At 42.9% G+C, this 14,850-nt stretch overlaps 1 protein-coding gene across 8 annotated transcripts in view; it reads left to right on the top strand.

Annotated features, from left to right (window-relative positions):
• PHACTR2 (phosphatase and actin regulator 2) overlaps nucleotides 1-14,850 on the top strand; it is a 264,714-nt gene that overhangs the window by 137,029 nt on the left and 112,835 nt on the right. Inside the window, exon 1 of one of the 8 annotated variants that reach the window (XM_058668546.1) lies at nucleotides 3,684-3,910. The exons of 6 other annotated variants lie outside the window; for them this stretch is intronic. In XM_058668546.1, the coding sequence (XP_058524529.1) occupies nucleotides 3,865-3,910 (46 nt within the window). In that variant the 5' untranslated portion in view covers nucleotides 3,684-3,864. Of the gene's footprint in view, nucleotides 1-3,683; nucleotides 3,911-14,850 lie in introns of those variants that run through there. One more of the 8 variants, XM_058668592.1, reaches the window with a different exon arrangement.

Below are 14,850 nucleotides of genomic sequence, written 5' to 3'. Positions count from 1 at the left end.
GCAGTCTGCTCTCTACAAATGCTTCATAAAACTAGAATGTCCAGAGTTGTCATTCTTAACTGAAGTTCTCTTTTACTACGTTAAAATTAGTATTATTGAAAGATGGAGTAAATATTTACTTGAAAATTCATTATAATACAATGTGAAAAGGTAAATGCTAGTTACATATCCGGAACTTTTACTGGAAATATAAAAGGCCAGTGAAAGTTTACATTGATGTCTGCCTTAACTTTTATCGAAAAGACACAGAATGTGATCAATGCCAGGATCCCTTTGAGTTCCCCAGCTGGGTGAGCTTAATAACTGCCACATCAGAACACCAATGCATTCTGTGTGGTAGGGTAGATGACTTGAAAACCTCATGAATAAATCACAGAAGTTCTTTCAGGAACGAAACAGACTTTTCGGTGGAAAAATCAGTTGATGTCATGATTCTACATATTTTAGGATAATTTAATCTGAGCTATCCCTCAAGTTCAGTCATGACATAACATAAGAGCAGTGAATTATAAAAGCAGTGTTGGGTGCATGGCAGGGGATGGGGAGTGTTTGGCAGTGATGGTAAGATGCTGCTGGGGCACCGGGCACCAATATCTCAGGGAGTACCTGGGTTTGAGCCCTCTTGTTTGCTTCCAATTGTAGCTTTCTGCTAATATGCACTCTGGAATGAAAATATCAAGTAAAATCTTAGATGATGGCTCAAGTACTTAGGTCTCTGCCACACTAGTTGTGGACCTCGTTTGAGTTCTGGGCTCTTGCATTGGTTGTCGCAGCCCTGGCTGTTTTAAGTATGTGGGGAATGAGACAACAGACAGAAAGAAATGCATTTTTAAAGACTGACAAGAGTGACGTAAGGAAGGCAGCTTACATAGGCTCATTAGCCGAATTGCTAAGTTTTGCGACATTTTGGGAGCTAGTTGACATTAGTTTCGCTCTAGGTTGGAAGCTCAGAGAAGCTCCCATTGTGACAGTATTGACACCATGGGAATTGGCAAATAGTACAAATCACCAAATAGTCTAGTGCTTGCCCCTCGCTCCTTACAGCCCAAATTGGTTGTTAAGCACTTACCAAGAAACTACTGGGTGAAAGATTGGCTTAGGAACATACCACCGAACAGAACCAAAAAGATAACTGCTGGACAATTATGGACAGATGTCTTCCTGGGGCTAGATTTTTGGCAATAGTCTTGTTCAGCATTTTTATAAATTCCCTAGAAAGAAACAGTACACAGAGAAATGACCATATTTTTCAGATGATGTTAAATGTTTTCAGAGTTAAACTATGTACCTAAGGGAAGAACAGCCAGAACTCTTATTAAAACTGTGTAAGAGATAATAAGGCAACACTAAGGCAGCTTAGGGGGAAAATGATTTTAAAATGTGTTTGTGAGTTGTTATTTTCTAACCTTTATTTTATGACCTAGAAATTAAATGTGGAGATTTCTGTAGACTTTTTCTGTGTTTGTTAGGGTGGCTTTTTAGCACTGATAAATAAGAACATTGAGTCCCCTCAAAGAATCAGAAGACCTGGAAGTAGAACCAGGCTCCCACCCTCACCAAGAACCTAGTGCACCCTTGGGGCCGTTTGGGTTGCCATGCTTCCAGGGACCTGGGAGAGGTGCAGAGAGAATTCAGTAGCCCGAGTAGGAGCAACTATGGGTCCCAGGTGAGGCTAGAGCTTACATTAACCAGCAAATCATGAAAGGTCTTGAAGAAAGCCAACAGGTATATAAGGCAAAGCCTGAAAGACCAGAGCCACAGAATGCCTCTTAATGCTCAAAATAAGTATTTGTGGAAGAAGTAAAAAATCAATGCACTTTGCAAGGAAAAGAAGAAAATGCAAAAAGTGACATTGGACTTCACAGTTGCATCTATTTAAACAAGTTTACATCTTTTCATGTGCAAATTTATTACCTGTTTCCTCTGATCAATTCCTGCTTGTATCAGGCTCTGAAAATGCTGAAAGAGTGGCACTTTTCTTCCCCTCTTCCCACCCCCATCCCAGGTAAGGCAGCCACTTGCTTACATCACTGTACCCCCAGGTGGAATGTGCTCCCCAAACACAGCATTTTTTGCTTTGTAAGGACAGCCAGGATTCATGTCATTGTCCTATCTAAAATTCACATTGTGGGATCAAGACCCTGGTGACGCATGCTAAGCCTCTGCCTAAGGCACCCATATCCCATGTGAGTTCTGGTTTGTGTCCCAGCTGCTCCACTTCCTATTCAGCTCCCTACTTATAGTCTGGGAGAGCAGCAGAGGATGGCCCAAGACCTTGGGTGACTGCACCTGTGTGGGAGACCATGAAGAAGCTTCTGGTTTCAGAATGGCTCAGCTGTTTGGAGAGTGAACCAGCAAACGGTGTAACTCTGCCTTTCAAATAAAAATGGAAGAAATCTTTGAAAAAAAATCTCACATTTTGGTTAAAATCCTTAGACATTTAAAAAAAAATCAGGACTTCCTGGGAGTGAATCAGGGAAAATGAAACAGGATTGATGAGACTCTGCTAGGGGACTGTCTTCCCTCCAAAGAGTGGAGACTGCCGAGTGCAAGAAAAGAGGGCAGGTGATTGCCCGTGATGAAACTGCCAAGTGTCTTTCAAACCAATAAAGCCAGGCACTCCATGATCGCAATACTAACTTTCAAAAAAAAAACCCCATGTTTTCCATGATTCTAAACTTGCTTAAATTGTCTTCAAAAAATGCATACTAGATACCACTTAAAATAGTTTCAGGTTGAATGTTTAGGATAAGTAATTGCACTTTTTTTTTTTACTTTTTCATGAAATGCATGCATTCAGAAAAGGTCAGAAATGAAAGCTTCTGAGTTTCCATCCAGTGAACATGTACACGGGACCACCGTCCAGTCCAGCGTGCCACTGGGCGGATGGTGCATCTGCACTGGGCTTGGCAGTCAGCAATTTTAAGCACCAACAACATTTATCTGTATTCACATTTGCTTTTAAAAGAACACTGAGATTTCAAAGGGTGTCATGGTAAGGCTTAATTTAATTTCCAGGGAATGGTAACTTCTATGTGATTGATCAGGCAGGCATGTTTTGTGCATTCTAAACTCTTCCCAGGGCCCATCTAAGCGGCAGCAGAGGCCAGTAGTATCCCTGGCAGGAATAAGGTGGTGCAGGCGGTGCAACTCGCCCACGCCACAGTAGATGAACCCTGAAGATTTGCCGCCCAGTCTCACCAAGGCCATCCACGCGGTGGTAGTGGTGATGGTGGTTGAAACTACAATTATTCAAGGAAGGAAGATCGTTTTTCTAGCCAGGGCAAACCCCCTCATACAACAAACCTCTGGCAGTGGGCAATACTACGACTAGAACTTCACACAGGAGCTAACTTTAAAGAAGCAAATTTTCTTAAATTAAGGACCATGACTAAGTACTTTAATTCCCCAGCACTGAAGGATCATTTGACACCAATCCTTTTAAATGAAAGCGGAGTAATCTGAAAGCCTGTGTTCTTTCACCTCCTCGAAGGGTGGCTGCGCTTCCAACCCCCAGGGGTGCCACGGGCTGCACCAGCCCTGGGCCCCTGCACCCGTGTTCACCCCCCACCCGCTGCCTCCTCGCCCTCCTGCACCCCTCCTCCTCCCCACGTCCCTCGCCCCCCTCTTTCCTCCCGGTGACCTCTGACCCCAGCTAATCTGCATAGAGGAATGACAGGCATCCGCTGGGCTGGATCCGCCGCGCCGGCTGCGGCCGGCCGGGCTGGGAGACCCGCGCGGGGGAGAAGGTGAGGGGACCGGGCGGGCGGCTCGGCCACAGGCCGCGAAATGAGCGCCTGCCCAGCCCGGAGGCAGCTGCCCCCTGCTCGAAGGACCCAGAGAGCCTGGTGAGCGACCCCAGCCATGGGCCAGACCTCGGTCTCCACGCTGTCCCCGCAGCCCGGCAGCGGTGAGTCGGGACGCGCGCGCGACGCGAGCTGCGGGGGCCCTGGGGACCGTCGGGCTGGGCGGGTTCCGCTCGGACCCGGCCCCGGCGCGGGGAGCAAGCCCGGAGGTCGCGCCCGCCAGACTCCCGGTTGTGCGCAGTGGAATGCCTTTTGGGAGCCGGCCGAAGCGACTTTAAAGGCGCAGGCTCCATTTTAGTGGGCGAGATGCCTCCCCTAGGGTGTGGATCCAAACTCCTGGAGAGTCAGAAAGAGGCGAAACGCACTGGCTTCTGCCTGGGTTTTCAAACGCAAAACTTCTAGAGCGGGCGCGAGCTACTCGCCAACAGGTCCCTCTATTGACGCCTGGCCCCCCGAGCTGCCCAGCCCTCGAGCCTTGGGGCTCGCCCACTGATTTATGGTTTGCTATTCGCAGGGGAAGGAGCGCCCTTTTGCCTTCCCCTTTCCCGCCGCCCCCAGATAGATGTGCAGTTCTTTGGAAAGAGACGTGTTCTGTTTATGTGAGACACACAATCCATGAAACGAAGGAAAAGACTAATCTGTGAACTCAGTTCCTGAGGGCTCCGGTTCGTTTAATGGAAACAGTTGAGTTACAGTGCCTTGGGTTCAGAGTTACTCTCCCCCCCCCCCCCTTTTTTTTTCTAATAAACAACAAAAAGGGAAGGAAGGTGCGGCTGGCATTTCCCCAGAGGGTCTGGGTGAAGAACTGTTTTGTTGGCGTGTTGTGGGGTTGGATAAGGTGTTCTTTGGGTCTTCTTCAGCAATGTGTTCTGAAACACTAGGAACCGTTTAGGCCATCTATTGAAGTGTTTGGGACACTGTGAGTTGTGTAGACAGACATCAACAGGATCTTGGGAAAAGGAAATGACACGGGAGGAAGGTTTTAAACTCTGCTCCAGGATGGCTCCTGGAGAGGGCGTCTTGGGTCCCACCTCACCCCAGTGGGCTTGCTTGTTCTGCACAAGCTTGCTCCCCGAGATGCAAGCTTTATTTAACAAGACTTACTGCAGCCGTGGGACAGTGACTAAACTGCAAAGGGGAAAGATGATTCCCCCCCCCCCCCCGTTATTGATGTGTTTTTAGCCCCTCTGAGCATCTGAAAGAGTGCTTTTGAAGGTTTCTTTGAAGTTTTGTGTTTTGTTTTGGTTTTTGTTTGGTTGGTTTGTTGTTTGGTTTTAGCTATGTTGACTGACTTCGCAAATTGAGTCAAGGATTTGGTGCAAATGAGAACTAGTTTCCTTTGTGTGGCATCTTTCCTTGCATCTCAAGGAATAATCTAATACAAAATTTCTGCAGTGGCAAAGCTAGAAGGTATCAGTTGTCACAATAATTTGTATACCTGAAGCACTGTTTCAAATTTAGCTGTTTTGTCACAGAAATATTATTGGCGTGACTGCTAGAAAAATGAATTTTATCTTTAGGAAAATCAAGGATGTTGAAGAAGTGAGTGACCTACTAAAATGTGACTGAGCTATGTCATAGTACAGCAGAGAAATACTCGATTTTAATTCTTCATAAACTCACGAGTCCTTTCAGGAGACAGTACACCTGTTGAAAAAGTGGTTTCAGAGAAGTAGCTCACAAAGGGTGTTGTGCTTAATTTGGAGATCCTTAGTTTCATTGATGGGGAGTTTGTGTAAACTGAAGTGACCCGTGGTACATCGTTAGTAGATCATTTTGGGTTTTGTTTTTGTCAGTTGAGGCATGATGGTGGTTTATGACTGCGGGGTTGTAAAAATGGAACCGTTTCCTTTGGGTGTCCACTTAGGATGGGTTGTGTCCACTGGAGTGACTCCCTTTCCAGAGCTTTGATCCTGAAATTCTAAATGAAAACAGGCAAAAGCCTGATGTTTGGCCCTTTTCTGTTCATGTTCTGTATTCTATTCCAAGGCCAGGAATGTCAGCTTCTCTACCCTTCCAAGCATTTGGTTCACCCCTTGTTTAATGTTTAACTCTGGCTTTACAAATGGCCTGAAGATCCTTGTCTGTCTGATCTCAGCTATCTACTGATTGTGGAAGTCTGGAGGAGCTGCTTGGGATTACTGCGTTAAAGGTGATTCCCATCAGAAATACTTGCTTGGGGCAATCTGTTTTGAGTCTAAGGAATCAATAGCCCAGTGCCCAGTAGTTCATATCTATCATTCAGTGTGAGATCAGAAGTTAGCTTGCTTCTCCTTTTAACCTCAGAATCTCTTAAACCTTTCAATTTGGTCTCCACCTAATACTTTGAGTTCTGGAGCGGGGGTGGGGGCAGGAGGGAACTATTAATTATTAGTTTTGAAAATATGCAGCTTGACTCATTATTTGGGTTTGCAAAAGCAGTCTTACAGACATACACTTCATATACCATAAACACACCCATTGAAAATGTACATACAGTTCATCGTTGGTATTCATAGTGTTATGAACTATTCATCCTTATTTGATTCCATTTACACCGCCCCCCCCCCAGTCTAATTAAATACTGGTTTGCTTTCTCTGCATAGATTTGTGTATTTGGGCATCTGGGGCGGTTCATGTAAATGAAATCACATGATGGGTCATTTTGTGACCTGCTTCTCTCAGTTAATGTTCTCAGGTCATCAGTGTTGTAGTAGGTACCACTACTTCCTCTGTTTGTATTGACAAACTATTTTATTTGAATTAATCATATTTTGCTTATCCATTCATTAATTCTACTTTTGGAGCTATTCTAACTGTGCTTCTGTAAACATTGTGAGTAAGTTGTTGGTGAAAACGTGTTTAATACCTCTTGAGTATACATCTGTGAGTGGAGTTGCTGAGTCATATTGTAGGTAATTCTAGGTCTAACCTTCCAATGCAGTAAAAATGGTTCTCCAAAGAGGCTCTACTTAAAAAAAAATATTTATTTATATTCTTTGGGAAGGCAGATTTATGCAGAGAGAGGAGAAGATTTTTCATCTACTGGTTCACTCCCCCAAATTGTCTAGAGCTGAACTAATCAAAGCCAGGAGCCAGAAGCGTCTTGCTGGTCTCCCACATGGTGCAGGGTCCTAAGGATCATCCTCCACTGCTTTCCCAGGTCATAAGTAGGGAACTTGAATGCAAGTAGAGCAACTAGGATACGAACTGGTGCCCATATGGGTTCCCAGTGCTTGCAAGTGGAGCATTAGCCAGTTGAACCATTGCACTGGGCCCTGAGGCTATGCATTTTATTTTCCATCAATATGACGGTTTCAATTTCTCCACATCCTTGTCAACACTTGTTATTGTCTGTTAACATTTCTATCTATTTATCTGAAAAAGAGAGAGAGCTCCCATTCTCTAGGTCACTTCCCATCTGCCAGCAACAGCCTGGGCTGGGCCAGGTTGAGACCAGGAACCCAGAATTCAGTCTAGGTTTTTCCACATAGAAGCAAGATTCCAAGTGTTTGAGCCATTACCTACTTCTTCCCATTGTGTGCATTAACAGGAAGCTGGAAGGGAGCTGGAAGAGTCAGGACTTGAACTAGGCACTCCCGTGTGGGATATAGCACTCCAAGGGGTGGCTTCATCACGGCACAAATCCTACCCCTGTTGCTGACTTGTTGATAATGGCTGTGTTAGTGATGTGAAGTTCCATTTCTGTGTGACTTTCTTTGCTTTTCCGTAATCACTGATGACTTTGAGCATCCTTTTATGGGTTTATTTTCCTTTTTCTTTCTGTGGAAACAGTTCAGCTCAGATCTTGCTTAATCTGAACTGGATAATTTGACTTCCTTTTATTAGGCTTAAGTTCTTTATATACTGGATGCAAATTCTTCCCAGAGTCAGGATTTGTGACTGTTTTCTCTCATTCCCTAGTCTGTCTTTCCATCTTGATAGTATGATTTTCTGCTTAGAAGTTTTAAATTTTGATGATGTCCAGTTTCATTTTTCTTTACCTTTGTTTTTCATATCTTCAACACAATTTAGCCTGTTTTCTTCAAATAATTTTATAGTTTGTGGCTCTTAGGTGTGATATACTGTGAGTTGACTTGTCTGTATATTATTATTACAGGGTTTTAATTTCATTCTTCTTTGTATGAATATCCAGTTGTCTCAGCGCCATTATTGGAAAGGTGATCTTTCCTGAGATGTCCTGGCATCCCTGTTGGACAATTAGTTTACATGTGAAGATGCGTTTCTGAACTCTCTAGTCTATTTTCTACTCTTTTATTCCTCACTATCACACTGTCTAGATTACTGTAGTTTTTAAAAAATACTTACTTATTTCAAAAGCAGAGTTACTGAGGGAGAAGGCGAGAGGAAGTGGAGAGAAGAGAGACTGATTTTCCATCTGTTGCTTCATTCCCCAAATGCCCACAATAGGCAGGTTGAAGCCAGCAGTCCAGAACTCCATCCTGGCTTTCTGCAAGGAAGGTGGGGGTCCAAGCACCCTGGTCATCTTTTGGTGCTTTTTCAGGTGCGTTAACAGGGAGCTGGATCATAAACAGAGCAACTAGGACTGTAACTAATCCTCATATGCGATGCCAGCATTGCCGGTGGTGGCTTAACTTGAACCGTGATGCAGGCCCGATTACTGTAGTTTTGTGGTAAGTTTTAAAAGTAGGAATTGTGAACCTTCTAATTTTGTTCTTTTTGATTAATTTGTTGGACTGCTCTGATTCTTTAGCATTTCTATATGAATTTTTTAAAAGAGTTATTTATTTATTTTTATTGGAAAGGCAGATTTACAAAGAAAAGAAGGTAGATAAATCTTCCTTCCCCTGGTTCACTCCCCACATGGCCACAATGGTCAGAGCTGAGCCAATGTAAAGCTGGGAGCATAGAGCTTTTTCTAGGTCTCCCACATGGGCACAGAGTCTCAAGGCTATGGACCATCCTTCACTGTTTTGCCAGGCTACAGGCAGAGAACTGGATGGGAAGTAGAGCAGCTGGGACAGGAAATAGTACCCATATATGAATGGTGGTTGCAGGGGGAGAATTAGCCCATTGATCCAGTATTGGGCCTATATTTCCATATGAATTTTATAGTTTGTTAATTTCCTGAAAAAAAAAAGGAAAGCTAACTGAAACTTTGATAGGGATTATGTTGAATGTATAATTCAGTTTGAGTAATATTGCCAATCCTAATAATATGTCAGCTCCATGGACAAGAGTGTATTTCAAATTATATCTTCTTAAATTTCTTTTTATAACTATGTGTAGCTTTTAGTGAATAAATCTTGTCTTCTTTTGTAATGCTTACCCCAAGTTATTTTATTTGGTTTTATGCTATTGTAAATGAAGTTGTGTTCTTATCTCATTTTTAGAGTATCCATAATGCCTAGGAACATAAACATTGATTTTTATATATTGATCTTGTACTTGGCAACCCTGATGAACTCATTTTTTCTCTTTAATAGTTTTCAGTGGATTCACTAGAATTATCTATATACAAGATCTATATATAAGGTCATGTGCAAAGAGAAAATTTTTTTTTTCTTTCCAACTTGAATGACTTGTATTTTTTTCCTTGTCTAGAATCCCTGGCTAGAACACCTAGTCCAATGTTAAATAGAAATTTCAGGCATACATTCGGCATGGGTCAGGAGCAGACCAGGCTGAATCAGTTCATGTCAACCACTGGCAAATCCGATCGCCAGAACAGAGTGTGGGATGGGCCGGGTTTGGTTGCGACACAACCAGTACACATTATGGAATGCCAGGGCGTGGCTGCCTGTACTGGATGTGAATGCAGCACCCATCCAGCACACGTGAGATCCAGGAAGGAAGGGGCAGAGCTGGCGGGGGGATTAAGGGGCTGGTCCCCTCACCAGTCAGCTACTCCCACTGGAGAGTTTTGGCTGGGATAGAGACAGACCCGACCAAGCAAGGCTATAACACCTGTGCGCTGCATGTGGACTAGATCAGGGCCGCAGCATCAGCTGGCAGAAGCTGGCACTGGGGACTAATTCTGTCGAGTCAAATCTCAGGACCACCTAAAGAGTGCATAAACCGGGACAGAGAGACCTGGGAGGGAAAAGTGGGTTCCCCCTTCTTGGGTCACTATTCCCGTGGGAGGGCATGAAAACTAGGACGGGGGCTGGGATGGCTAGATAGAGAGGCACTCAACAACATCTGTGAGGGCTGGATGGTTGAGTTGGTTAGATAGAACTAAGCTTTAATACCCATTGACAAGTACCAGAGCCAAATGGGATGGGGGACAGACTGGTCTTCTGCTACACATACTGGCAAACCAGGGTAGGGGGCGGGCTTGGAGGGGGTTATTGTGGGTCGCCCCTACTAGGCTGGAGCTCCCACTGGTTGATGTAAGGGCCGAACCAGACTGGACTGCAACACCCATTGGTTCCAGTGCAACTCGGGACTGAAAACAGAACCAACCCAGCAATTGCAACCACCAGCTGATCGGGGTGATGGACTGTGCCGGGCCCTGTGCTTGCTAGAACATGCAAGAAACTAGTCTGGGAATACCTCAAAGTATCTTTGGAGATCTCCCCAATCGAACTGCTGGACTCAGAACTCTAACCAAGAAAAGACAGAAGACAGAACAGGACAATCATTCATCTCAGCTATATGTTGGCAGCAAATTATGGGGCAAACGGAGACTTTATGATGGACCATATCAATTGGTGGACGACCTCATCGAGCGAAACTGGCAGCGATTCATAACTGCAGAACTATTAACACCACTCTAGCACATATCTCAGAGCATGCCCCACATCCGGGACTTAGGGTGGGCGGGAAACCGGGTGGGGCTTCTCCCTCAATATTCCCCTTTACCTCAGATACGTGATGGAAACAATATGGACATAATAGCATTACCCACTTTCCTATCCCCCTAAACCTTTTTTTTTCCTTCTTTTTCCTATAACTGTAATTAACTATGTAAAGATTGTCAACAACAATACAATAAAAAGAAAAAAAATTAAAAAAAAAAGATCAAATAATATTTTATAAATAAAAAAAAAATTCTTAAAAAAAAAAAAAAAGAAATTTCAGTAGTACACATTTTTGTTTTATTTCTGATTTAAGGGGAAAAACGAGTTTTTCATTATAAGTATTATGTTAATTTTTGAATTTTTTTTTAAATCCTTTATTGCTATTTGAAAGGCAGAGTTACAGAGTGCAGGAGAGACAGAGGGAGAAATCTTCCATTTTCTGGTTCATTTCCCAAAAGACCACAACAGCCAAAAATGGGTTGGTCCGAAGCCAGGAACTAGGAACGTCTTCTGCATCTCTGACGTGGGTGCAGGGCCCCAGGAGTTGGGCCATCCCCCTCTGCCTTCATCGGCACAAAGAAGTGGAAGCCACAGGAGTGGTTCGCAAATGCAGCAGCCAGGATTCAAACCGGCACCCATATGAGATGCTGGCTACGTGGATGGTGCTTTTACCAGCTATGCCCTGGTACTGGCCCCAAGCTTTACATTTGTATACATGGTTTTTAAAAATTATTATTTCCTCCTTTTTCTAGTTTGTAAGTATCTCTATCATGAAAGTGTTGGATTTTGTTGAAGGCTTTTTCTGTCAGGATGATCATATGTTTTTTTGTCCTTCATTCTGTTAGTATGTCATTGTGTTAATTGACTTTGGGGATTAAATTAACCTTGCCTTCTTAGGGTAAATTCCATTTGAGTGTGGCATTTAATTCTTATCATGTATTACTAGTTTGAGGATTGAATTCATTACTCCCAAACAAATGCCTGTTAGGTGTACCTATGAATAGGTTCCAGTACCCTGTAGCCTAGGCTCTAGCATGGTTTAGAGTGGCTATTTTCATTGCCAAATGTAAGGCCATGTAGGACTGGACATAATGTGTATTTGTTATAAATATCTGAATGAACAAGTATCCTCAATGAACAGCTGGCTACTTCATGCTAATGAATATTTGAGTAAGATATATATATTACTATTATTGTTTACGTTAGAGTTACATGCTAGTCTGACTTTTTATCTGAAGGGTAGTGTCTGACTCTCATTCCTATTTCTTCTGGTCGTTTTCAACCTCAGCTCATCCCCAGCGTGGCAATGGCAAGCTCTTGGCTGCTTTGCATTAGCCCAGGGGACTACTAATGCCAGTGTCCTCTTTTTTGGAATTGAGAACAGGTGAATAAAGTGTGTAGGGCCACGTGTAGGTTGTGATAGAACCTCTATCTATGTTTCTGTGTTTCCAAGTTTCAGAATTTTAAAATTTATTTTCATTTTATTTGAAATGCAGAGATACGGGGGGGGGGGGTTCTTCCATCCATTGGTTTAGCTCCCCACAGCATCCAGGGCTAGGCAAGACCAGGCACTCCAGTATGGTATACCTGTGTCCCAAGTGGTGTGTTCACCACTGTGTCAGGTCAGATTTGGTTGAGGACCTCGTATTTGTATTTGTTTTGCTTAGACTATTTATCTGTTTCTATGTTGTTGTTTTTAAAAAGCATAGGGAAAAATCATAAGGGCAGAGATGGATACTTTATTTATTTTCCTTAATGACAACATGATAACACTATGCTCATGGTTAAATGTCAAATAGTACAAGATGGTTTGGGAGAGAAGTTTGTTTTGTCCCAGATTCCCTATTCTTAGTTTCCACTTCTAACCCAGTATGAATAATTTTTACTACGTTTTGTATAGTATCAAAACACAACTGAAACAGACATACTATAATTATTGCTTTATACTTTGAGTGTTTCATGTAGTATAATTCATATAACTTGGAAAGTTGATATTTTTAATCCTGTATGCGAACAGCAGTGCAGTGTGTGGATGTACTAAAATTTCATATAAAGAATTTTATTCATGTGTGAGTATGCAGTACTGTGGTTAAAACCTACTGAAGATACCCACCTGCCATATTGGCCTGCCGGGGTTGGAGTTCTGCCCCTGCTACGTATTCCAGCTTCCTGCTGACATGCATCTTAAAAGGCAGATCATGGCTCAAGTACTTGCATCCCAAGCACCTACATGGGAGACCCAAGTTAAATCCTGGCTTTGTCCCAGGCTGGCCCTGGCTGTTATGACCCAGCAAGTTCAGGGATTCTCTTTCACTCTGTCAGTGTATATCTGTCTATCCCTCCCTCCCTACCTCTTAGGTGAAATAAAAACAAATCGATGAAACGTAACAGAACTCTTCTATTTTTATGTTTTATGTTTGTTTCTGGCTTTGTGTCTGGGTGCACGCACATGCATGTATACTCTCCCGAGCAGTGCTGACATGAACAGCCTTATCTACACATCCTGAGCTCTGCGTGCCAGTACAATCGCAGCAGTGGAGTTACTACACCAAAATTTATGTGTTTGATTTTGATAAATTTTTGCCAAATCACTCTCAAGGAAACAAAGTCACTGTGTCTGCTCCTATTCTGAGAATCACTGAGAGTTCTGCACTCCCTCATTAACAATGCATGCGTGTCAGAGTCACGCCAGCCCTTAGGAAGCTCTGTAAGAGACAGCATCCTCCCACCTGGGTGAGGCAGCCCTGCAGGTCTTGGCCTACGGAGCAGAGCTTCAGCAGGCATTCAGTTCTGTCACTCATGGTGCCCCTTGTCCTGTGCACTGAGGGGCCTCCCCTGCGCGTGCCCACAAGGCTCTGTACACAGACATATTTTTAGAATTTTTGTAATTTCTTATGTAAAAACAAATATCTTATTTTTGGGACTATGAATTCAAGGGCATTTATGGCTTTTTTCTTCCTTTTTTCTGAATTACCTATTTTAGTCTTTGTGTTTTTTTTATGGTTTCATAGAGTTACGTGTTAAGGAGATTAAGTCATTCATTTGCTGCAGATAAATTTTCTCCACTTTTCTTGTATGGTAAGTTTCTATATAATAGTCTTTCCATGCAAAATATGAACTTTTTATGGAGTCGAATTGATTAATCCTTTTCTATTTTTTAAACTGTGATTTAAAAACATGCTTTCATGTGCTGTTTTTCTCATAGGTGAATAGTTGACCTCTGTAATTGATTATTTAAGATAAATGATGTGGAATATTTAAAGTCTTACATAACTGACAAAAGCCATTATCAATAAATTGAAAAGAGCTATACAGAAAATACAGAAATTATCTGTATTAGATGCAGGAAACAATGATTCACGTTATTAATGCCATCAGAGCTCTTAAAATCATTACGTCAAAGCGGAACATGCCCTACCTTTGCCCCCCAGAATACACGTCAAGAACCTGCAATTTTCAAAACATCTAATGTATGTAACTGAGAACTCATTTTGGGCCGGGAACCACTGGGGATTCTTTACGTGAATTCATTTTTTTCATGCTCACAGCATCCCCATGGGGCTACTAGTACTAATATCTCCATTTTAGAAAAAATGCAGCACAGTGATTAAGCAAATTGTCCATGTTACTCAATAAAGCAGGCACATCAGTGACCCACAGGTGTTTGAAGTAAGGATTAAGTAAATGCATGGGGAAGAAAAATCAGATGTCATGGATCACTTATGATTTTGGCAGAGTAGCATGAAGGGCTGCTCAGAGATAATTGCCTTGTGTTGGTTGAAATGAGCACTATGAAGAGAGCAGTTTGGCGATAATATAGATGAAAAAGCTTAAAATGTGCACCCGCTCAGACCCCACAGTTCCACTTCTAGTGTTGTAAAGCAAATGATTCATTGCTCACTAGATCAGTCCACGAAAGCCGAAAGTTAGAGATCACCCAGTATTCAAAAGATTATTGAATTAACTGAGAATCGTGTAACAGGTTAATCCATTAGGAAAGGATGTAAACATATTTTTGAAAGATAATTTGAATCATAGTGTATCAAAGTACTCTGATTCTCTTTTCGTGATGTGTGTAAGGAAACCTGCTGATCCAGAGGCAGTGTGACAGTCCTGATTTCCTTACCTCTGGATGTGGTCAGAGCTGCCAAGCTCTGTGTCCACCTGGGCCTCAGCTGGAGTGACCCACTGGCTGACCTGCAGTCTTTCCGCCTCCTGCAGAAGTTTGGAGCTTTCAGTGCAATGGCTGTTTCTCAGCCACAGTCTTTTCTGATGAATTT

Source organism: Ochotona princeps, chromosome 1 (genome assembly GCF_030435755.1).
Source record: "Ochotona princeps isolate mOchPri1 chromosome 1, mOchPri1.hap1, whole genome shotgun sequence".
Classification (NCBI taxonomy): domain Eukaryota; kingdom Metazoa; phylum Chordata; class Mammalia; order Lagomorpha; family Ochotonidae; genus Ochotona; species Ochotona princeps.
Note: the sequence above shows the minus strand (reverse complement) of the source record. Positions and strands in the feature narration are given on the sequence as shown.